Raw genomic sequence first — 25,280 nt, 5'->3', positions numbered from 1 at the left:
CTCGTAGACAATCAAAGGTTAGTGGCATTCTGTCTTTTGACTAATTAAAAATATTTAACTGAGAGGTGTCATAAAATGTCTTATCAGGAGGTTTCAGTGTATAATTGAATAAGAAAAAATACTTTAAAAGCATGAATTACTACTTGCTAATACCTAAAATGTTTTCCAGGTCTCTTTGATGTTATTTTCAACAAAGGAAATATGTGCATTTTCCAGAGTCATGTAATCAGGCATCTTTCTCTTGCTGTTGACAACAGTACTGTCACTGGAATGGTGTGTAGTGATTTTGTTTATTTGCTGTTTATCAATAGTGTTGTATCCATATATAATTTATTTTTATAAGATTATCAAATTGTATTTCCTTTGGCTTTCCCTTTCACCCTTTTCATTATTCTGTTTTGTCTAACTAACTTTTGATATTCTGTTGCATAAATGGTCCTAATTTCAGCAATTAAAATTTAGACAAGAAAACTAGATCACTTTTCTGATAACATTCAAAGTATTAATAAGCCTCCAAAAGGGGACGATCTGATTTCTCAAAGGTCCCTTCAAGGAGCATATTATTGGGGAAGAAATACTAATAACGTCACCTAAGGATGCTTTGTATTGCTTAGTTTAGGTTTGAAAAGTAGCTTTTAATATATAAAGCTGTTTTAAAAAATATATGCATGTTATTTATTTTGAAAAATGAGACCGCATAGGATAGCTGTCACGCACTGTTGTAAAATGTTTAATATGTGTTATAATGCTTAATCTTTATATCTGCCCTGTGAGAGAATTCGTTATTATCCCTGTTTAACAGAAGAGGAACCTGATGTGTAGGAGAATGAAGTGAGTGGCTCAAGGTCACATAGGCAGTAAATGTGGAAGCAGGAATTGAACACTGGCATTCTGATTCTAGCACTCATGCTACAGCTTTTCATGTAATGCTATATAATATTACATGATTTTTGACTCGTAGTGTATTATTTAACTTAAGGGAAAATAATAATTATTGAAAAAAACGTATATAATTTGTAGGCTTGAAATTCAGGCTAAATGATAATCCGTCAAATTTTCTTTACAAAGTCTTTTCTCCTCTGCTCTGGACTTAGCACATCATCCTGTGCTCTACTTTGTAGCACGTTCTGCTCAGCACAGATCCTGGTCATAGTAAGTGCTTATAAATAAGAATGTAGTAAGTATGAAATCTACTTAATTAGATCAAGAGTTTGAGAAATTTATTTTTCTAAACTCAAATTAAATTTACTTCCAAGCCCCTAACCCATTAGGTTGGTGAGAGTTTCCATCTTAGTTACGACGAGACTCATCTTGTTACACACAAGACTTTTCCTGGTATGGGGGTCTGGGAATATCCAGTAACAGCCCTTTTGGCTTCAGTCCACACCAGTAACTGCTGATGTACTCATCAAACATCAGATGGCTGCTTGGAGATGAATAGCCCTGTTGCTTACCTACCATATTTACACAAGAGCACTTTGCTGAGTTTGGTAGCTTTAGTGAGTGCCATGGGCCAAGCCTTTCAAGGACACCCATGTGTCCTTCCTTTTCAGGCCCAGTGCCTCCCCAAGGCACTGAGGGGAAATGGGGTAAAATCTCAACTAGTACTTCGAGCCAGGAATGTTTCCCTGTAGCATAACCTCCTCGATTTGCTTAATTTTTTTGTAAACAAAACCTAATAATGCGTGCCTGTTAATTTCAGCTTTTGGTCCAAAGGAGTCTTGAGTTAGGAGAACACAAATGAAGAAATGAAAAATAAGCAACAGAATACAGTAACTCATTAAATTCTCCTGCTGCTGAAGTTTTTTTGTTGTTACCTGGTACTCTTCCATGAGTTCTGAGAAATCAACAGAAAGTTCTTGGAATAAGACCCTGGAAATCAGGCTGGAAAATCAAAACAATTAAATGACAAAAGCATGTGATAGATAATATGAGGAGTCTATAGAGGGAAATAGACCTGTACATACATAGAATGTGCCAACATTTCAAATTTAATTATTTTCTATTGCTAATTCAGAGTTTGCTTGCTTGTTTGTTTCCTTTTCTTTTAGGCTAGTGGTGGAGCCTGCACTGAGCTGCGAGTGCTTTATCAGCCCAACCGCTGTGCACTTCTTGAGTCAGCATTGGTTCCCGGTCATACGGTTATTTTTGATCGTCATGGCAAAAGAGCTGCTGAATCATCAGCAGGCTATGCAGACCTTTCAAAAGAATTTGTGGTTTTTGTCAAGGTAAAATGGTGGAAAGTCATTGAAGTTTATATTGCTAAATACCTACTTTATTTCGCTCTATTGAGGAAAGCTCTGGAGTCAGAATGGAGTAATCAGATCTCTTTCCCACTAGGTGGCATTGATGCCTGTTGCCATTCTGTTTACCCAGACTGTGGAAGGCAATAGGGATCATAGCTTTAGCAGCACTGGAACTGATAGGAGTGACATCCTTTATTCAATTGAATTTGTAGGTGAAAACCATAAATGTGGGAATTCTTAGTACAAATTTAGAGACTCTTACATTTGGGAATCAAACGTATATATTTAACTTGTCTAACAATTAGAATATTTACACTCTTTGAGTGTTGTATATGTGTGATCATTTTATGCTTCTTTCTTTATAGTATGTGCTTCTGAGTTTATCTTAAAAATATTATTGTTATCATAATAAAACAATACCTACCATTTTGCCTATTTTGTGCCAAGCACTTTACTGAGAGCTTTACCACATACAAAATTATATTTAATCATCCTAAAAATAGTGACAGATACTATTATTTGTATTTTAAATAGAAGAAAAGATTTTCCGAGAAGTTAAAATCTGACTAGTGTAGCATAACTAGTGGATAAATGGTGGATCGTGATTCAAATCAAAGTCAATTTGTCTTCAAAACATTTTATGCTTACTATATAATAAACACTTCATGGTAATATTATTTTTCTCAAAACAACATGATTTTTATACCCAAACATAAGGTGTATGTATATGTTTGTTTGTTTATGTATCAATCTCTCTCTCTCTCTCTCTCTCTGTGTCTCTCATTGGATTTTTAATTTTTTTAAGTTTATTTATTTTTGAGAAAGAGAGAGAGAGAGTGAGAAAACAGGAAAAGGGCAGAGAGAGAGAGAGAATTCCCTGCAGCTCCCACTCTCAGTGCAGAGTTTGATGTGGGGCTCAAACCCTTGAATGGTAAGATCATGACCTGACCGAAACCAAGAGTTGGGCACTTAACTGTCTGAGCCATCCACATGCCCCTGGGTGTTTAATCTTAACCTCTTCATTTTACCACCTCTGCATATGTTACTGCAAAATATACTTTGACATACTTTGACATATTTGGTTATTTGCTTAGCTTAAATGATTTGAAATTGAATTTAAGGGTCAGAATATGAAGCCTTTAAGACTATGGGAACATACTGCCAACTTTCTTTCCAGAAATGTACTAGTTTTAAATCCTGTGAACATTAAACCAACTGTGAAGTTAAAAGGGGACAGCTCATATGACTACCCTCACATCTGACACACACTTCAGAGTTCCAGAGTCCTTGAGACCACTATCAAGTTTTGATAAGTTAGTAAAATAGCTCAGAACTCACTGGAAGTTGTCATACTCATGGTTATGGTTTATTACAGAAAAAGGATACAGGTTAAAATCATCTAAGGGAAGAGACACGTAGAAAGTACCAAATGGTGCAACTTCTAGTTGTCCTCTCCCTATAGAGTGAGGACAGCATTTGTTTCTCAGCATTGATATGTGACAATATGCGTGGAGTATTGCCATTCAGAAAGCTCCCATGAGCCTTGGTGTGCAGTCTTTATTGGGGTTCAGTCATACAAAGAGTCCATGTTGCTGATCTCAGTCTCCAGCCTCAGAGGAGGTCAGCTGACATCTTGTGACTCAAAACTGCCACCCTAATTCAGATTTTTACTATGTGACTGGTTCAAGACCATCAAGCAAACAAAAAACTCCTATCAAGCATAACAATCCAAAGGTTTAGAAATTACCTTTCAGAATCCAAAGGCAAAGGCCAGACCTGTGTGAGCAAAGTTAATTTCTTTCTCTTTTTTAATTGAAATATAATTAACATACAGTGTTACATGAGTTTCAGGTGTGCAATATAATGATTCAACAATTCTATACATTTCTCAGTGCTCATCAGAGAAAGTGTGCTCTTAATTCCCTTTATCTATTTCACCCATTCTCCCATCCCCCACTCCTCTGGCAACCACTGGTTTGTTCTCTGTATTTAAGAGTCTGTTTTTGTTTGTTTCTTTTTTTCCTTAATTGCTTTACTACCCAATTCCTTTCGCAGTGTAGGAGAGGATCCATCTTGTTGAACTTGGTGTTGAGTATGGTCTTTAAAAAAAACTTTTGACAATTTTTAGAGTAATAAGGTAGGGTGAACTGCCTTTTTTTTTTTTTTAATGTGTATTTGCCATTTGTATTTTGTCCTCAGTGACTTGTGTGTTTATGTATTTTATCTATTTCTGCACAGTATTAGTGTATTCTAATAAACTTTCAAGATTTTTTTACATCTTAAGTTATTGGTTGCCTAGGATTTACTTAAAAATACTTTAGTTGTATTTGATATCTCTTTTTATTCATTCATTCCTACATATGTACATTGACCTAATATGCACCTAATAAGGTGCATCCTATAATTCAGGTACACTTGTAGTACACTGTTTTTATTCTGCTTTGTATTAATATTATCATTATTTGTTTATATTGATTATAAATTTCTTAAGAGAAGTATTTGTGGTTTTTTATATTTTTTAAATCTCTGTAGCATTAAATACTGATCCTTTATTCTCAATGAATAATAATTGTTGTATATTATAATGAGCCAGTCAGAGAACCTCCCTTAATTTTGTATAGTTTTGCATAGTAGTTAAATTATTCCTTATTTTGCTCATTTTTAGCCAACAAGTTTCTGGTAAGATTCTGATCACTATAACTTCTGTAAAAGAATGGGCTCTCTTGCCATCTTCTTTTAGCAAAACATGAGCTTGTTATTTACTGCCTTCTGTTCTGTATGTCATCCTGAAGGGCGTGTTCCTGAACAGTGCTGTGGTTCTACTTGCCACGAGTCTGTGCCAAGCCCTGTGTCTCCAGCCTGATGGGAGCTGCACTGGAGTGGGAAGCCAGTCTGAGAAATCCTACTGGAAAGTGCATAAAATCAGCTCTGGTATTTGCATGTTTGAAAGTGTGAAAAATGCAGGGATGTATCTGAGGATTAAGGATGGCCAGTGTGATGGAACAGTAAGCATATGCTTGTATTTTTCTCAGCCAATGTTTAATACGTTTGCCAATGATAGATATGAGAATGGCTCTTTCTGAGTATTTTGTTTTTTTAGCTTTAACCCATAAACGTTTTAGAAATTGGATGTTATATATGGGGGTCCTCTTGACTTATTGAAAAGTTGGGAGGGCAGCCGCATGCTTTATATGATTAGAGAGGGATTCTGTCCGACCCTTTAGACATTGCTTCTGAAATGTAATGTGCACACAAATCACCTGGGAATTGTATCGTAAAGCACATTCTAATTCAGATGAACTGTGGTGGGACCTGTGTGTCTGTGTTTCTAATAAGCTCTCAGCTGTTGTTGATGATGTTGGTCTATAAACCATACATTGAGAACCAAGGCTCCAGAAAGTCCCAGCTCAACAATATTTCCCTACTGCTTCTTTTGGTGCCTGAATTTCCACCAATGGAAACCCTGCACTTTGAGTAAGGAAGTAATTTTAAAGTCTAAATATTAGGGGATCTTCTTTAACATCCTGACTTAGGAGGGGACATAGAAGGCAACTCACATAACACCTTTCATATATCATAATTCTTCTATGGGTTGAGGGTCATGTAAGATTACACATTTAACTTGACTGCTAATGCTGTGTTCCTCTGTTCTTTTTTGAAACAATTTAGTTTAAATTGTATCTTTAAGATAGACCCAGGGGTGCTTCCTCTCCCTTTTCTCCTTACCAGTATGGCATCAATTATATGGTAGTGTTTGCATGAGCTTCTGGGGGTGAGAAGGAGGAAGGCTTAGACTACTCATCATTGTGTGGGCCCCTGTCTCTGCTGCAGACTGGCAAGTCTGTGTCTGGTGAGCTGCACTGGTGTTCAGAGTGCAAAGAGAAAAGCACATGCATGCACATATTTAATTAGTATCCTTGATTGACTCACAAGAACACTGTGAAATTTCACAGAAGAATCCATGGTGCCATGCTATGGCAAACTGGTATGTGAACCAATTAAGATTAAAAACAGGTGACGTTACTTTTGGGGCACCTGGGTGGCTCATTTGGTTGAGTGTCTGACTCTTGATTTAGACTCAGGTCATGACCTCATGGTTCGTGGGTTTGAGCCGTACGTTGGGCTCTGTATTGACAATGCAGAGCCTTCTTGGGATTCTCTCTCTCCTTTTCTCTGTGCCCCTCCTCCACTTGTGCATGTGCGCTCTCTCTCTGTTTGTCTTTCAAAATAAATAAATAAACTTAAAAAAAAAAAAAAGAAACCGAAACAGGTAACATTACTACTATGGCCAGACTGAGAGTATGATTTCATCTAATGCTCAGTCATCCTACTGGAGGAACATCAGGAGGTAGCTTTCCTTTCGTATCACCAGCGTCCACAAAGTATACGAGTCTTTGCTTTGGGGGCTCATGGGAGTGTTCAGAACCATGAGACAGATCTGTATCACTGCATGACACATGTTTTGGAATATGTGTGTTTTTAAATTTCTGGGGAGAGTTTGTGGTGGCAAAGATAAATGTCACTTTAAAGTAGATGAACCAACATTGGAAATTTGTGTCTTGTCTAGATATCAACCGAGGGGATAGCTCATCTGTCAGTCACCTTCCATTTAGCTGTTGTGTCATACTCAGTTGGATGGTGGTTTTCATGGTTCTCCCATTCCTCCCTCTCCAGTCTGTGTGAGCCCTGTCTCTTCCCCCTCTTTCCCAGTATGCTGCTTCTCTTGTCCCTGCACGTGAGCACATTTCCTCTGCAAGAGTGTAGCAGAATCTTGAATTTTTCTGCCCTACACTAAGTACTTACTGTTGTTTTCTTCGTGTTCTTGTTTGTGCTGAGTGACTCATCTCTATGTGATGAGGCTGAGGGAACTGGAAGAAGTCCTGGGTATTCAGTTGAAAGAATTTGGTGAGCACAGGCAGACGGGCGGAAACTTACAGATTAGTATGTAGAAGTATTCTGTCACAGGGAAACTGTTGGCATGCTCATTCTTCCGATGAAGAAGCTGAATGTGAGCCTGGCTACACAACTTTCCCAGAACCCAGCAGCTGGTGTCAGAGCCAAGAATCAGTCTAGGTCAGGTTACCTTCTAAGCCCCGCCTTTTTTGGGAGGATTCATGATACCAAGATGGGAGAGCTGGAATGACTCCCATGAGGAGAACAGGGTCCATATACATAGAGGGGAGGTGATTCCCAACGCAAAAATAAAGTTTCCTTCTTTAGCAATTTTCCTAGAACCCATCTTGTTGACAGCTTAGGTGAGTGAGTGAATCTAAAATTGTGTCCTTTCAGCCTGTGCTTTCTTTTCCCTTCCTGATAGACTTCTCAGGATAAAAAGCTAAGTTCAGAATTTCCTCTGTACTTTAGAACTGAGGCAGGCAATCATGTGTTTGGGTTTCAAATCCAAGTATCCCTTCTTCTTAAAGATCTTTCCTAACTTGAAAAAAACAGAGGCATTTGTTCTGTTTGGCTTGGACAGAGCCAAAGTGGGGAACCCAGTGAGATATATTGACAAAGGTGAAGGAACATAATTGGTTTGATTACATGGAATTTGATATTTAGAACATTAAAAGAAGAAATTCGGGCCATAATAGAGCATAACACAGAGATTCTCTAGGCGTTTTGGGAATGATACCTTGATTGCATGTCATTTGACTGGAGGTTTAAGGACCTTCCTCTTAGGTCATGGTCCTGTGAGACCACACATGCCTGTGAAGCAGGAGGTAGATGGAAAAGAAACTAGTAAGGGGGAGGGGGTCTGGAAGGAAGAGCAGGGAGCAAAGGAGCCTTGGGGGTCCACGATGGGGGTGAGGCACTGCTGGCCGTGTTATCAGGGTGCCGTCCCTTCTGCTAGGATCTAGTCTCTGCTCAGGGTGCCATCTGTTTTTCTAGGATCTAGTCCCTGCTCAGGGTGCCATCTCTTCTGCTAGGCTCTAGTCCCTGCCCCCAATCCCAGCAGTGGGCCAGGACCTCCAGAGGCTGTCTCCTGCTGGAACAGCCAGCGCACCAGGAGGAACTAGGGGCTCAGACCACAGCTAGTTACCATCTCAAATGGAAGTATTTCAATGTTTAAAAAACGAGCATGGCTCTCCCAGTGTGTACCAGCTCAATCTCAAACACTGCTCCCCAACCACTACTAGCACACAAAGGGTGAGGTGTGTGTAACCCTTGAAGGCTGCAGAGGAAATCTTGTTACTATTTTCTTTTTTTAAAACATTGGTAAAAATCTCCAGTTAAGGTAAGATTTTGGAGTCTTCCTAACCTATGACAAACTTATAGATCTGTTACTTTTGTTCACTTGCCTCCTAAAATCAAAGCTCAAACATATGGTAGAGGTCTTTACCTTCCTGGTGTTCCTGTTAGAAATTTCAAGCTTATTCTTGGAAAAATTATTGCATTGGAAAGTTATTGTTAAAAGATTTGAAATTAAAAAGAAATTTTTTTAAATGTTTTATTTATTTTTGAGAGCAAGAGAGACAGAGCATGAGCGAGGGAGGGGCAGAGAGAGAGGGAGACACAGAATTAGAAGCAGGTTCCAAGCTCCGAGCTGTCAGCACAGAGCCTGATGCGGGGCTTGAACTCACAGACCGCAAGATCATGACCTGAGCCGAAGTTGGATGCTTAACTGACTGAGCCACCCAAGTGCCCCAAAAGATTTGAAATTTTAAAGAGACTTTCCATGAAGCCACAGGCTCCTGAATGCTATGTAAATTCTAGAAAAATGTGCCACTATTCTTGCCAAAGGTGAACTTCCTGATAATTGTAACAGGATCAGCAAAGAAAGCAGAGAGGAGAAAGACTAATATTTTTGAGTGTCGCTTGCGTAGCAGAGGCTGGACTAACTGTCTTATATTTGTAATGACATCCTTTTACCCCTAAACTCATATAGCAAGCCAGATAATAAGATAAGAAAACAACAATAGCAGGTCTTACCCCAAAGTGATCTATGTAAATGAATGAGTCACTCCCTTTAGGTAGTTACTAAAAAATTGGCCAGGATTGAAGAGTTTCTATTCTAAATTTAAGTCTTTTATCCATCAGGCACAGTCTAGATCAATCCTATTCTAGCTTTTCACTGGGATTGGCCCCTTGACTATGGTCTCCCCCCACTAACACTGTCAGGGGACATCAAGGTTAGTGAGGGCTCCTCCTGTGGATCCCACGTGTCTATTTGTTTTGTGTATACCAGCCTCATGTAAACAACTGAAGGTTGGAGAACTCAGGTTACTATGTGATGGTGTTTACCATTTATTTTTTATTTTTTTAAAAATTAATTTATTTTTCTTAACATTTCTTTATTTTTGAGACAGAGAGAGACAGAGCATGAACGGGGGAGGGTCAGAGAGAGAGGGAGACACAGACTCTGAAACAGGCTCCAGGCTCTGAGCTGTCAGCACAGAGCCAGACATGGGGCTCGAACTCACATACCGCGAGATGGTAACCTGAACCGAAGTCGGGCGTCCAACCGACTGAACCACCCAGGCGCCCCTGTGTGTTTACCATTTAAACAACATTGATGTTTAAACTTTACTTTGGAACTTTTGTGGAGAAGAGCCTCCCCAGAACTTTCAGCATTTGTATTTTACTTTCTGCTGTTCCCATCATAGTGTTCTCTTTATAACTTATTTAGTGACTCATTGATGTGGTTGTCTGAGTAAAATCCTTCATCTAAAATTTTGGTAAGTAGATCTTTTTAGTCAAAATGGATAGCTTTTTTGCTCATAAGGTACTGTATTAATGCATAAGAATCAGGCATATTATTTTTCACTTTTACTGTATCTGACCAGAAATCATTAGGCTGCAATGACATTACTCTTGAAAACAGAATGGTAATAATCATCTTAACGATTCTCCTTTGCATGTATTTAGAGGCTGTTGTAAGGCATGCTCACAGCCTCCAAAGGGGCTTAAAATGAACTCAAAGGTAAATGGTAACGCATACTCATATTATACCTTAAAAACCTAATAGTGCCTCGGTCCTAGTAGCTAGTCAACAAATGTTCATTGTATGAATGGAATTGAATAAGAGCATTAATGTTTCCAATGTATCTGCCATTGTATATTTGAGAACATTTCTTTTTTTTCTTTTATTTTAGAGAGAGAGAGGTGGGGGGCCATAGAGGGTCAGAGAGAATCTTAAGCAGGCTGCATGTTCAGTGCAGAGCCTAACACAAGGGTGGATCCCACGATCCTGGGATCAGGACCTGAGCCAAAATCCAGAGCTGGAAGCTCAGCCGACTGAGCCACCCAGGCACCCCTGAAAACATTTCTCATAGGCAGGCATACTTATCATCAAGTATGATGCTGATTCTATAATAAATGTTTCTGTTACTATGAAATTTTTATGGTGTAGGAATAAATCACCTGATGTGGTGAAGATTCAAGTTAGCAACAAACATGCATTTCACTAGGGACATTTGTAATGCTATTAATTTAAAGAAGAAAACAAGCCTCAGGGGCGCCTGGCTGGCTCAGTCGGTTAAGCATCCTATCTCGGCTTAGGTCAGGATCTCATGGTTTGTGAGTTCGAGCCCCGCATCGGGCTCTGTGCTGACAGCCCGGAGCCTGGAGCCTGCTTCCGATTCTGTGTCTCCCTGTCTCTCTGCCCCTCCCCCCTTCACGCTCTGTCTCTCTCTCTCTCTTAAAAGTAAATATTAAAAAAAATAAAGACACAGAGAAGAAAACAAGCCTCGAAACATGGGTGGAATTCATCACCTAGAATCAGTGTAAAGGAAAAAGAGATGTTAAGAGTTGGAGGAAAAATAAACTAAACAGGATACAAACAAAAGACACGTACACACATAGATACACCCACACTAGGAGGATCCTTGTTCATGGGCAAGAATTTCGTTTGCAGAAACTGGGACAGATTCTCTCATGGCAAATTTATTTAATTTTGCCTCTTTCCTTTAGATGTACATAACTACAAAGTTAAAGATAATTCATATTTTTAAGAAGTGGTATAGATGTACAAATGGACTGGGCTGGGTATATAATGCTAGAGCAGTGGATTGAAAAGTATAAAATTCAGTAAAAGACTTAGTTTTATGTAGATGATAATAGATCATATGATTTTAGTGAGCCTACGCCCCTAGAATATGAACTTAACAAGTGCTTCTCAGTTCTGGGATAGGTAGAGTGGGCGGAAGTTGGATATTTCCCTTTCCCCAGGTCATTAAGGGTCTGATAACACCCCGAAAGTTGAGGCTGTCATTAAGTGGTTTTTTCCTGTGGGCAGTTCTTGTTAAGAAGAACAAAGTGGTATGTGTATTTAAAAATGGTTCGTTTTTCCCTCCCCCTGCCAGAAGCACAAGGGAATTCTTTGATATTCACTGTAGGGCCCTGGTTGAGATCTTGGAGATAAAGGCACAAAGTACAGGGTCCTGTTTCTGACTGGAATTCCTTGGAGTTTTAACTCTGAGACTTGTCCTCACTGAGGCTCAGTTGAGCAATTCGTCAATAATAGTTCAAGTTTTCCTACCCAGGCATGGTTTCCTCATTAGTTCCTGCTTTTGAGTCTTTGCTCTGGTAAGCTGTGACTCCCTGTATTTGCCTGTCTGTCTCTCTACTCTTGGGGGCAGCAATTACCTGTATCCTCACTCCTCTGACGGTTCTAAAAGGAGTTGGTGATTTTTCAATCTGTTTAGCTTTTTATTTGTTAAGACAGAGTAGTAACTTCTAAGTTTCTTACATGCAGAACTGGAAACTGGGAATTGAAATTATGTTTTTACTTAATCAAAAAATTTTGAAGAATTTTATTACAATTGTAAGATTAGCTATTTTGTTTGAATTTTCCAGAAAACGATCTTACATTTTGCTGTTTATTATAGACCATAGTCTATGCATTAGTTTTAATGTTTATAGCATGAAAGAGATTTCAAGAATACACAGAGGGGCTTGAGGACAGCAACAAAGATTTTCTTCCCCTCACAAGCAACAGACTTTAAGACAAGAATAAATTGTTGAGTGAGTCATCCTGGAAAAGAGAAAGCTGATGAGAACCATTAATAATAGTACAATGTATAGAATGTATATTAATTTGTAGAATGTGGGCATCATAAGGAAGAGGTTCTTATTTGCTTCGTTTATTAAAATATCCCAAACTCTTCAACAAGGTTTGACATTTGGTAGGTGCTCAGTAATGAATAAGAAGTTAAAATATCACTTGGGGGTGATGAGTAGGAAGTGTCCTTCTAGAAAGAAACCAGATAGAGGCAAAGGCACATCACATGCTGTTGCAGCGGCGGTCAGAGCATCAACACTCTAACAAGACTTTGTCCCATTGGTATATGTTGTGGATATGTAGGAAGACACACAAAATACAACAGGACCCTTTTACATCCAGAACCTACGTAGTTTCTTTTATTTCCTATCTGCATTCCATTAATCCGTTTGTATTTGGGTTAGGGATAAAACAGAGATTTTTTTTTTTTCCTGCTCACTCTAATGAGATTATTTATGTATTTATTTTTAAAATTTAAATCCAAGTTAGTTAACAGATAGTGTAGTAATGGTTTCAGGAATAGAATTTAGTGATTCATCACTTACATTTAACACCCCCTGCTCATCCCAACAAGTGTCCTCCTTAATGCCCGTCACCCATTTAGCCCACCCCTGCACCCACTTCCCCTCCAGCAACCCTCAGTTTGTTCTCTGTATTTAGGAGTCTCTTATGGTTTGCCTCCCCATCTGTTTTTATCTTATTTTTCCTTCCCTTCTCGTATGGTCATCTGTTTTGTTTCTTAAATTCCACATATGAGTGCAATTATATGATATCTGTTTTTCTCTGACTTATTTCGCTTAGCATAACACACTCTAGTTCCATACATGGTTGCAAATGGCAAGGTTTCATTCTTTTTGATTTCCAAGTAATACTCCGTCTACTACATCTTCTTGATTTGTTCGTCAGTTGATGGGCATTTGGGCTTTTTCCATAATTTAGCTATTGTCGCTAGTGCTGCTATAAACATTGGGGCCTGTGTGCCCCTGTGAATTAGCATTTTTGTGTCTTCCGAATATATACCTAGTAGTGCACTTGCTGGGTCGTAGGGTAGTTCTATTTTAGTTTTTTGAGGAACCTCCATACTGTTTTCCAGAGTGGCTGCACCAGTTTGCATTCCCACCAACTGTGAAAAAGTGTTTGCCCTTTTTCCACATCCTCATCAATGGATTTTGTTTCCTGAGTTGTTAATTTTAGCCATTTTGATAGGTGTGAGGTGGTATCTCAATGTGGTTTTGATTTGTATTTCCCTGATGATAGGTGATGTTGAACATCTTTTCATGTGTCTAAACAGAAATATTTATTTATTTATTTATTTATTTATTTATTTATTCATTTATTGTGTGTGAGAGAGAGAGGGAGAGAGAATGCAAGTGAGCAAGGGGCAGGGAGAAGAGAATCAGGGCTCACCTGAAGCGGGGCTCATGTTTTTACTGGAATTGGGGCTCGAACTCATGAACCCTGAGATCCGCCAACACACATACACACGAGCACACACGCACATACACACACACTTTCAGAGACACTTTAAGAGACACTTCACTTATGAAGAACTGAAAGATCTCGATGGCCAAAGCTGGAACAGTTTGAGAAACAAAGTAGTGTGGGATTATATCCTAGAGTATAAAATAAATATTATGAGCCCATAGTAATATACATAAATGATTTAATAAATAAATAAATGAGGGAAAGAGACAAATCTCTTATGTAGAATTCCAGATAAGTTACATAAAATACTCTGCCTGCAAGGAGGTGAAGCACAATTCCTTCCCTTAAGTATGGACTGCACACAGTGACTTCCTCCCAAAGAATAGAGTATGGGAAGGGCGGTGGGGGGGTGGGGTGGGGAGCGGGTGTAAAAACAGTGACTTTGCAGTAGAAAACCTGACCAACACCTAGCCATGTGATCAAGGTCAACCTCAACAGAGATAACTCACGTTGAAAATTTGTACCCTTGATTTGATGTGATGAAAATGGCACCTTTTCCTGTGGTCTTCTTCCCAGTATCTCAAAACTCTAGTCTAAACATGAGGAAGACATCAGACGTATTCCAATAGTGAGGCATCCTACAAAATACCTGAACAGTATTCCTCAAAGCTGTCAAAGTCATCAAAAACAAGGAAAATATAAGAAACTCCCACAGCAAAAAGGAGTCTAGAGACATGGTGACCAAATATAAATGTATCCTGGGTGGGATTCTGGACAGAAAAAAGGATATTAGTTAAAAATTAAGGAAATATCAGTGAAGTGTTACTTAATAATGTATCAGCATTGGTTCATTAATTATAAGAAATGTGTCCTAGTAATGCAATATGTTAATAGGAAAAAGTAGATTTAGATATATGGAGAGCTCTGTACTGTCTCTCAATTTTTTCTGTAAATCTAAAACTGTTTTAAAATATAAAGTCTATTCTAAAGGGGAGCCTGGGTGGCTTAGTCAAACATCAGACCTTGGCTCAGGTCATGATCCCGTGGTTCATGAGTTCAAGTCCTGCTTTGGGCTTGCTGCTTTCAGCGTGGAGCCACTTCAGATCTTCTGTCCCCTTCTCTCTCTCTGCCCCTACTCCACTCACTCTCTCCCCAAAATAGATAAACGTTTTTTAAAAAGTCTATTCTAAAAGATAATAAAAGGGACCTCCAGGGGTGTGTACTTGAAGAGGAGGAGAGAATTGAGATTCTGTTTATCATTGCTAGAAAACTGCAGAGCGTGATGTAACTTATTGGGTAGATAATGAGTATTAGAGAGTCATTAAAGGGGCATTAAAGAAATTTCCTGAAGATAATTTGAGATGTGCCCATATCACTCCTCAGTGGCTGCCACAGTCTGAGATCAGGCTCGACTTCCTATGTTGCATACAAACTGATATGACCTTTCTGAATTCACCTTCCTCTCTCTTGCTCGAGAACATCAACAAGTTGTTCATCTACACACCAAATTGCGTTTGGCCTCTTAGTTTTGTTCATGTTGCCCTGCGCCTGAAATCCACTACCTACCACCCCTCATTTTCCTCCACTTAGCTTAGTTCTTATTTGACACTTAACTCGGCTTCACCTTTTCTAGGAATCCCTTCCTGATTTTCCTCAGTTTAGTTCCTTTTCTTCTCCCTACACCCAAGGAGTCCATCTCTATCCTGTTGGCCCTTACACATTTATTATTATTATTATTATTATTATTATTATTATTTGTATGTGTGGTCATGTGCTCTACTTGGCTATGAACAAATCAAAGCCAGAATTTTATTGTACCCATAACAAGAACAGAAGACAGAAGTTGCTTAAGCCATATTTATATTGTGAGAGAGAAATAGACCACAGGCAACTTGTTTCTCATCTAAAAGAAGTTCACATTTGAAGGTAGAGGTCAGAATACAGTCATCTTTTACAAATAAAATAGTTGCATTACAAGTTTTGATTCATTTTCACAAAACTTATTTTCTAGAACTCCTAAATCTTATAAGAAAACTTTTTAAAGCAGTAAATGGTGAAAAAGGTGAAATATTTTCTAATAGGACATGATACATACCTTTAAAAAGGTGAGAGATGATTTTGATGATCTGAAGGGTATGTAGATTATGCCTAAGCACCTAATTCTTGAATGTTTTGCTATGCAGTCTTTGAGTAATTTATGTGAACTCTGTTTACTGGTAAAAACTCAATTCAGAAAATGTGGAATAGCACAGAAAATTGGTTTATGTTTAGGTGTAAATGGACTTACGGTGAGAATAGCCCTTTTTTTCATTATCTTAGAGTATTTTTCAGAAGGAAAGTTTCACATCTTAGTATTCTCTGTTTACCAATAGTTTAATAACTCTGAAATGAAACACAGCATACAGTACACTCTCCTTCATTGAAGCTCCTTGGTTACTCGGAGCCTTTTGTCTAGGGCATACGCCCTTGCCTCAGCCAAACACATGGTCTCATTTCTGGATCTACGGAACAAGGTGAAGTGCGTAGCGCAGGATATGCGAAAGGTTCTGTATTCCTCCCGAGGTTGGAAAATGAAGCAAAATTATATTCTTGTCAAATGACTGGTTTTAAATTCTGCCCTTTGGTATTTGCTTACATTCATGAAATCATGTTATATTGATCACAGGGTACAGGAGATACTGACTGTCATTTTAAAATAAAGAAGAACTTGGAAAATGCATCTGTAAGCCTGGAATCTACGAAAATCCCGGGGTTGTTTGTTGGACTTGAGTCAGATGGACAGGCAAAACCAGTTATTTATACCAAGAATGGGAATGTTTTCTTCTATCCACAAGTCGTCAAATGTACGTTTACTTTGAAATGTTTCCATTTTGGTTTGCTTTGTGATAGTTTCGTGTCTGATAATTTCATCACATTTTTACTAAGCAGATCTCTGCTAATTAGCCTTTTTGTAAGTTGCTGTTATTCTAGAAGCAGTGAAAAAAATTATGAAGATCACTTAACCCAAATTTTCAGGTAGTTAATGTTAGATACAGAGTTTTTGCTGTATTAAGCTCCTTTGTAGTTTTAAAATTTGTTTGTACATTTGCACGTGTGTGTGTTTGTGTGTGTGTGTATGTGTATTTTGTTATTTAATGGTATCTCCATATGCGCTGTGGGGAAATGGATCTGTTAGAAATATTCTCAGTTTCATTGCTATTAATTTTTAATGCTCACTGTATAAAATGAGATAGAAAAAAGATCATTACAAATGGGATTTGAATTAAAAATAGGATTTGGGGGAAAAAGTACAAGGATAGGACAGAAATGTGAATGTTTTGAAACTGGTTTCTCTCCTAAGTTCAGATTCCCTAGCTAATTGAAGTGGGGATCTGAGGACTTTATTTAAACAGTTTAAGCTTAGAATGTATTTGCTGGAACACAAAGGCCAGTGAGGTAACTCCATTGTGTTCTTAAATTATCTGCAAATTTAGTTTGCTGTCTAATTTTTGTCTGATGTAGTCCCATGGACGTTGGCTTAATCTAGATGATTTTCTTAGTCTGTCTGACTCTTATTTAACTTCTCTTTGCTTCTCAAAATCTACATGTGTATCTCCCTATAAGATACATTACCATATATGTGTCGTATATGTGTTATGATTATATATATATAATCTTCTTTATATATATCTTCTTTATATATATAAATATATATATTTCATATATATATAAATATATATATTTATTATATATCCTGTTGAAGATAGTTTAAATAAGAGCTTGACTTAACATGATGATATATCTCGCCCTGTTCTTTGTGCTGTCTGCCTCAATTCCTTCTCAGCCTTTAGTTGCCATATTTCAAGTTTTGCAAATTGTTGGACTAGTACACCTTAACTTACTGTCATCCGCATCGCCACTCCCTCCACCCTCTGTTTTTCCACAGACTGGCACAGAGTGGCACTCCTACTCAACAAAATGGGTTTGCCATCTGTCTCTGGCCCTCTGCAGGGAAACAGATGACTTGAGGGAAAGCAGGAACGTACAGGGTGGAGTGGAAGAAAAAGTAGTGTGAAACAGCTAGTAGGGGACACTGACCATGCCGGAAGAGCACAGGAAGAAAGGGGGGAACAGTGAGGAAGAGATGAGAGGGCAGAGGTAGCAATAATTGGAAAAAAGAGGAGAACGAGCACAAATAATTTGTGGCAACACATGAGAGAGAGAATTAAAGGCCGTGTCTCTCAACCTAAGATACTGGTACCGGTAGAAAAGAAGTCGTTCCTTTTTGCAGGCATTACAATGTAGTTCTCTTACTAGAGCACGGATGATTTCTTCTCTCTGTTTACCAGCTGTATGCTCTTAGGTAAGTCGACTAACTTTAGGCAGCTGTGTCTGTGTAACTGGGACAACAGTAATACCTTCCCTGTCTCCCCAGTGAAGCTGGTGGGGTCAAGCAAGTAAATGCACATGGAAGTCCGTGTTTCAGTAATAGTACCTAACATTTGTAGTCGGTTATTTTATACCACACACTGAGAAACATGGGTTATATAGTTTAGTCTCACTTTGGAAAATAGATATATTATTTCTTGTGGTCTTTTGAAACTTCACTTTTATATGTGATAATGTGTTTGAAAACGCATTGATTGTAAATGAACTTTAAGAGCTTATAGCCAGTAGGGCTGACACTAATTCTTCTGATGCTACACTGATTAACCTGGTTGATAGACATCGGTAATCTGTTTATATAATTTCTTTTTCCCCTTTATTATTTTTATTATATGGATAATGCATGTAATTGTGGAAAATTTTGAAAATATACTCATGTAGAAATCTATCTGAGATAAAAACTATTTACATTTTTATGTATATTTTTTCATGATTTTTTTCTGTGAAAGTGTGTGCTGGATATATTTACTTTCTCTAAATATACTGAAAGTATATTTTTAGCAAGATATAGGGCTTCTGTCTATATATATATTTTATATATATATATATAGACTTCTGTATATATATAACAATTTTTTCTGCTTTTTTACTTAAAGATATCGTTTTCATCAATACTCAGATTTATACCATATTTTCAAGTGATTTTTATTAATGCCTTTACTACAAATTATTTAACCAGTCCTTTAATGTTGGATATTTTGTGGTTTAATTTTTTGTTCTTATAAACAATGTTGGGATGATCATTCATGTACATACCTATTTTTGCACTGATCTGAAATTTTTTCTTAGCATAAATTACCAGAAGTGGAATTGTGCATTCAATTTCAGTGATGATAGACTTCTTTTAAATCTGAATGCCCCATGGTGACTCTAGCAGTCTCAGAAGCCTGTTTGGCTCTCCTTAACCCTGTGGGGTATTGCCTACGGGCTCCTGTCTATCCTGGATATACCGAAGGGTTCCTCTTGCCCTACTTTGGGCTGTCACTTACCAGCCTGAGATCTTACAAGTCATTCTTACTAGATGCAAATTCCTGTGATCAACAAGCTGTTCCTATCTGGATTAACCCATGGGGAAAATCATGGAATTTTGTCCGTTGACTAGATTACGGAAGTTCTAAGTGAATGCTAGACTTTTATTGCAAGTACCTCTTCCACTTAAAAACAATGAATGGAGGATTTTCAAACATAGTGTAAAGTTATCGACTTCAGCTCTATCAAGATTGCTACCCCTGAAGGGCTTATTCCAAAGGATTCTGGATTTTCAAATTAAAAGGAAACTTAAAATTCTTTTTTTTTCTAAACTTTTTTTAATGTTTATTTATTTCTGACAGAGAGAGGGAGACAGAATGTGAGCAGGGGAGGGGCAGATTGAGAGAGAGGGAGACACAGAATGGAAGCAGGCTTCAGGCTCTGAGCTGTCAGCACAGAGCCTGATGCGAGGCTCGAACCCACAAACTGTGAGATCATGACCTGAGCTGAAGTCGGACCTTAACTGACTGAGCCACCCAGGAGCCCCGGAAACTTAAAATTCTTAGCCTCATATCTTCCCACTGATTATTTTCAACCTGTAAAAGTGACTGTAATACCACTTTGCATTGATGTGATGTTATAGCCCAGTACATTATGTATCACTCATTATGTATCTTGTCATTGTATGAGAATTCAAGAGCCAGGATAGAGACATGGACAAGTGAGGGGTAAGATTCTCTCTCTCAGAGATTCAGTAGGAAGAAGCAATTAATAGAATTAAAGGCAGAGAACCCATTTTGTAGGAAGTGGTATTAATATGTATGAAGACGCGTGTTGATATGGCTTTCAAGCAGGAATCCTTAGAACATTACTACAAGTTAGCTGACCCTTTGTGGCCTTGGCTAAAATCTTCAGGGTTCATGTTATCCTGAAGTAGTGTGTTCTATATTCTGTATGTTACCTGTTAGTATTCACAGAATCTGGGAAAAAGTTGATACTGAAAGTTTGCCTAAGTAGTTCTCTCTCCCCACTGTTGTAGATGCCCAGATTGACCAAGAAATTCTCATTGATCCAGGGAATCTCATCACCAGTATCATAAATTGTCAACATTTGTATAGAAGTAGACTATTCCCAGAAATGCTAACCCTAATGATATTATTTCTGTGAATGGGATTAGTTTCTTTATTAGTCTTTCTGTTGCTTCATTATTAGTGTATAAGAATGCAACTGATTTCTGTACATTGATTTTGTATCCTGCAACTTTGCTGAATTCATGTATCAGTTCTAGCAGACTTTTGGTGGAGTCTATCGGCTTTTCCATGTATAATATCATGTCATCTGCAAAAAGTGAAAGCTTGACTTCATCTTTGCCGATGCCTTTGATTTCCTTTTGTTGTCTGATTGCTGATGCTAGCACTTCCAACACTATGTTAAACAACAGCGGCGAGAGTGGACATCCCTGTCGTGTTCCTGATATCAGGGGGAAAGCTCTCAGTTTTTCCCCATTGAGGATGATATTAGCTGTAGGCTTTTCATAAATGGCTTTTATGATGTTTAAGTATGTTCCTTCTATTCCGATTTTCTCGAGGGTTTTTATTAAGAAAGGATGCTGAATTTTGTCAAATGCTTTTTCTGCATCGATTGACAGGATCATATGGTTCTTATCTTTTCTTTTATTAATGTGATGTATCATGTTGATTGATTTGCAAATGTTGAACCAGCCCTGCATCCCAGGAATGAATCCCACTTGATCATGGTGAATAGTTTTTTTTATAAGCTGTTGAATTCAATTTGCTAGTATCTTATTGAGAATTTTGGCATCCACATTCATCAGGGATATTGGCCTGTAGTTCTCTTTTTTTAATGGGTCTCTGTCTGGTTTAGGAATCAAAGTAATACTGGCTTCATAGAATGAGTCTGGAAGTTTTCCTTCCCATTCTATTTTTTGGAATAGCTTGAGAAGGATAGGTATTATCTCTGCTTTAAATGTCTGGTAGAATTCCCCAGGGAAGACATCTGGTCCTGGACTCTTATTTGTTGGGAGATTTTTGATAACTGATTCCATTTCTTCGCTGGTTATGGGTCTGTTCAAGCTTTCTATTTCCTCCTGATTGAGTTTTGGAAGTGTGTGGGTGTTTAGGAATTTGTCCATTTCTTCCAGGTTGTCCAGTTTGTTGGCATATAATTTTTCATAGTATTCCCTGATAGTTGCTTGTATCTCTGAGGGATTGGTTGTAATCATTCCATTTTCATTCATGATTTTATCTATTTGGGTCATCTCCCTTTTCTTTTTGAGAAGCCTGGCTAGAGATTTATCAATTTTGTTTGTTTTTTCAAAAGACCGACTCTTGGTTTCATTGATCTACTCTACAGTTTTTTTAGATTCTATATTGTTTATTTCTGCTCTGATCTTTATTATTTCTCTTCTTCTGCTGGGTTTGGGGTGTCTTTTCTGCTCTGCTTCTATTTCCTTTAGGTGTGCTGTTAGATTTTGTATTTGGGATTTTTCTTGTTTCTTGAGATAGGCCTGGATTGCAATGTATTTTCCTCTCAGGACTGCCTTCACTGCATCCCAAAGCGTTTGGATTGTTGTATTTTCATTTTTGTTTGTTTCTATATATTTTTTAATTTCTTCTCTAATTGCCTGGTTGACCCATTCATTCTTTAGTAGGGTGTTCTTTAACCTCCATGCTTTTGGAGTTTTTCCAGACTTTTTCCTGTGGTTGATTTCAAGCTTCATAGCATTGTGGTCTGAAAGTATGCATGGTATGATCTCAATTCTTGTATACTTATGAAGGGCTGTTTTGTGACCCAGTATGTGATCTATCTTGGAGAATGTTCCATGTGCACTCGAGAAGAAAGTATATTCTGTTGCTTTGGGATGCAGAGTTCTAAATATATCTGTCAAATCCATCGGATCCAATGTATCATTCAGGGCCCTTGTTTCTTTATTGACCATGTGTCTAGATGATCTATCCATTGTTGTAAGTGGGGTATTAAAGTCACCTGCAATTACCACATTCTTGTCAATAAGGTTGCTTATGTTTTTGAGTAATTGTTTTATATTTTGGGGGGCTCCCGTATTCGGCACATAGACATTTATAATTGTTAGTTCTTCTTGATGGATAGACCCTGTAAGTATTATATAATGCCCTTCTTTATCTCTTGTTACAGCCTTTAATTTAAAGTCTAGTTTGTCTGATATAAGTATGGCTACTCCAACTTTCTTTTGACTTCCAGTGGCATGATAAATAGTTCTCTATCCCCTCACTTTCAATCTGAAAGTGTCTTCAGGTCTAAAATGAGTCTCTTGTAGACAGCAAATAGATGGGTCTTGTTTTTTTATCCATTCTGATACCCTGTGTCTTTTGGTTGGTGCATTTAGTCCATTTACATTCAGTGTTATTATAGAAAGATATGGGTTTAGAGTCATTGTGATGTCTGTAGGTTTCATGCTTGTAGCGATGTCTCTGGTACTTTGTCTCACAGGATCCCCCTTAGGATCTCTTGTAGGGCTGGTTTAGTGGTGACAAATTCCTTCAGTTTTTGTTTGTTTGGGAAGACCTTTATCTCTCCTTCTATTCTAAATGACAGATTTGCTGGATAGAGGATTCTCGGCTGCGTATTTTTTCTATTCATCACATTGAAGATTTCCTGCCATTCCTCTCAGGCCTGCCAAGTTTCAGTAGAGAGATCCATCACTAGTCTTATTGGTCTCCCTTTATGTGTTAGAGCACGTTTATCCCTCGCTGCTTTCAGAATTTTCTCTTTATCCTTGTATTTTGCCAGTTTCACTATGATATGTTGTGCAGAAGATCAATTCAAGTTATGTCTGAAGGGAGTTCTCTGTGCCTCTTGGATTTCGATGCCTTTTTCCTTCCCCAGATCAGGGAAGTTCTCAGCTATAATTTCTTCAAGTACACCTGCAGCACCTTTCCCTCTCTCTTCCTCGTCTGGAATACCAATTATGTGTAGGTTATTTCTCTTTAGTGCATCACTTAGTTCTCTAATTTTCTCCTCATACTCCTGGATTTTTTTATTTCTCTTATTCTCAGCTTCTTCTTTTTCCATAATTTTATCTTCTAGTTCACCTATTCTCTCCTCTGCCCCTTCAATCCGAGCCATGGTCATCTCCATTTTATTTTGCAGCTCATTAATAGCCTTTTTTAGCTCCTCCTGGCTGTTCCTTAGTCTCTTGATCTCTGTAACAATAGGTTCTCTGCTGTCCTTTATACTGTTTTCAAGCCCAGAGATTAATTTTATGACTATTATTCTAAATTCACTTTCTGTTATATTGTTTAAATCCTTTTTGATCAGTTCATTAGCTGTCATTATTTCCTGGAGATTCTTTTGAGGGGAATTCTTCCGTTGGTCATTTTGGATAGTCCCTGGAGTGGTGCAGGACTGCGGGGCACTTCCCCTGTGCTGTCTTGAATAACTTGCATTGGTGGGCGGGGCCGCAGTCAGACCTGATGTCTGTCCCAGGCCCACAGCTGGGGCCACAGTCAGACTGGTGTGTACCTTCTCTTCCCCTCTCCTAGGGGCGGGATTCACTGTGGGGTGGTGTGGCCCGTCTGGGCTACTTGCACACTGCCAGGCTTGTGGTGCTGGGGATCTGGCGTATTAGCTGGGGTGGATCGGCAGGGTGCACAGGGGTGGGAGGGGCAGGTTCAGCTCGCTTTTCCTTCAGAGATCCGCTTCAGGAGGGGCCCCTCTTCTGTGGGCCTTTTGTCTACGCTTGGCTCCTGAGAATCCATTCTGCTAGTCTCCTGGCGATTTTCTGGGTTATTTAGGCAGGTGTGGGTGGAATCTAAGTGATCCGCAGGACACGGTGAGCCCAGAGTCTTCCTATGCCGCCATCTTCCCAGAAGCCGACCATGATATTATTTCTGAATATACTGAGGCAACTTCCTGTGTTAATGCTGGTTATATTGCTTTGGAAATTTTATTGAAGCATTATGAATCCTAGGAATTCTGAGGAAAGGTATGGAAGCACTAACATTTATTCAAAATGCCTTTCTAGTAATACTTACTCGTTTTCATAAGACAAGAACCACAGTGTTGAAGAAATCCATGTGTGTACCATTTGCCTTTTGGCTTCCACGTCAAGTTTGTATTTTCCCCACCCAGGACTATAATGAAAAATGTAGCTGCAGAATTCATTGCAACAGTTCCTTTGCAGGATTTATTTGGACTCTAATCATTAGACTATGCACATTTTAACAAAAGAAAGCACAAAGAATGGCTGCTGTACAAAGGCTCATGTTTGCTATACTCGTATGTACCATTGAAAAATCTGTTTTGTGGGCTATTTGTCTTTACTTTTACCCACATTTTCCCTTACTTTTCTGGGTGGTACTGAATTTGCTGCCATATCAGATGAACAAAGGTATAACAAAAAATTTAGAGAACAGTGTGAGATAATAGAAAATATATTGGTCTCTGCCACTCCCCACCCCCCCCCAATCTGTTTCCTGCACAGAACTCCTAGAACCCTTGTAAATTCTGAAGTCCTGAGAGCACTAAGAGTGTCTTTTGTTCTAATGAGGCAACTCTGGGTGGGTCCCTGGATGGCTCCTGGGTGGGAGCTGGCCACCAGAAAGAGCCTGTCAGGATTAGAATCTTTGGTGTTTTTAACTTCATTTCCCCATTCTTCAGAGACAGGAGAGGAGCTAGAAATGGAGTTAATAATTGATCATGCCTATATGAGAAAGCCTCCCTAAAATCCCAATAGTATGGGGTTTGGGGAGCTTTACAGGTTAATGAACACATATATGTACTGGGAGGTTGAGGCACCCCACTCAGTGGGGACAGAAGCTCCTGCACTCTGGGCCCTCCCAGACATTGCCCTATATATCTTTTCATCTGGCTTAACCTCTGTTTTGTCATATGTAAATAAGAATAAAAACATTGAGTTACAGTAAGAACTTTTAGTGTGAGTCTGTGAACCTTTTGAAATTGAGTAAACATATTTTGAGTAAATAATTTGTAGACAAATACACATAAGTGTGCATTTAAGGTGGGAACAAGCTCATTCATGACCTTTAGGTTTTCAGAGGGAACCATGACTCAAAAAGTGTTAAGCAACTCTCTTAGAGAGTTTTTAAAAATTTTTAAATATTTATTTTTGAGAGAGAAAACAAGCAAAAGTGGGGAGGGGGCAGAGAGAGAGAGAGAGACAGATGGACACATAATCTGAAGCAGGCTTCAGGATC

At 38.5% G+C, this 25,280-nt stretch overlaps 1 protein-coding gene across 1 annotated transcript in view; it reads left to right on the top strand.

Moving 5' to 3' along the window:
* The window catches only part of LOC125924868 (uncharacterized), a 64,883-nt gene that overhangs the window by 24,384 nt on the left and 15,219 nt on the right, over positions 1 to 25,280 (top strand). Inside the window, exons 4-7 of the mRNA XM_049633705.1 lie at positions 170 to 273; positions 2,052 to 2,228; positions 5,039 to 5,251; positions 16,337 to 16,514. Coding sequence (XP_049489662.1) covers positions 170 to 273; positions 2,052 to 2,228; positions 5,039 to 5,251; positions 16,337 to 16,514 — 672 coding nt within the window. The remainder of the gene's footprint in view (positions 1 to 169; positions 274 to 2,051; positions 2,229 to 5,038; positions 5,252 to 16,336; positions 16,515 to 25,280) is intronic.

This window comes from Panthera uncia, chromosome F2, assembly GCF_023721935.1.
Source record: "Panthera uncia isolate 11264 chromosome F2, Puncia_PCG_1.0, whole genome shotgun sequence".
In the NCBI taxonomy this organism is placed as follows: domain Eukaryota; kingdom Metazoa; phylum Chordata; class Mammalia; order Carnivora; family Felidae; genus Panthera; species Panthera uncia.
The sequence above is the reverse complement of the archived record's forward strand: the minus strand, read 5'-3'. Positions and strand labels throughout refer to the sequence as shown.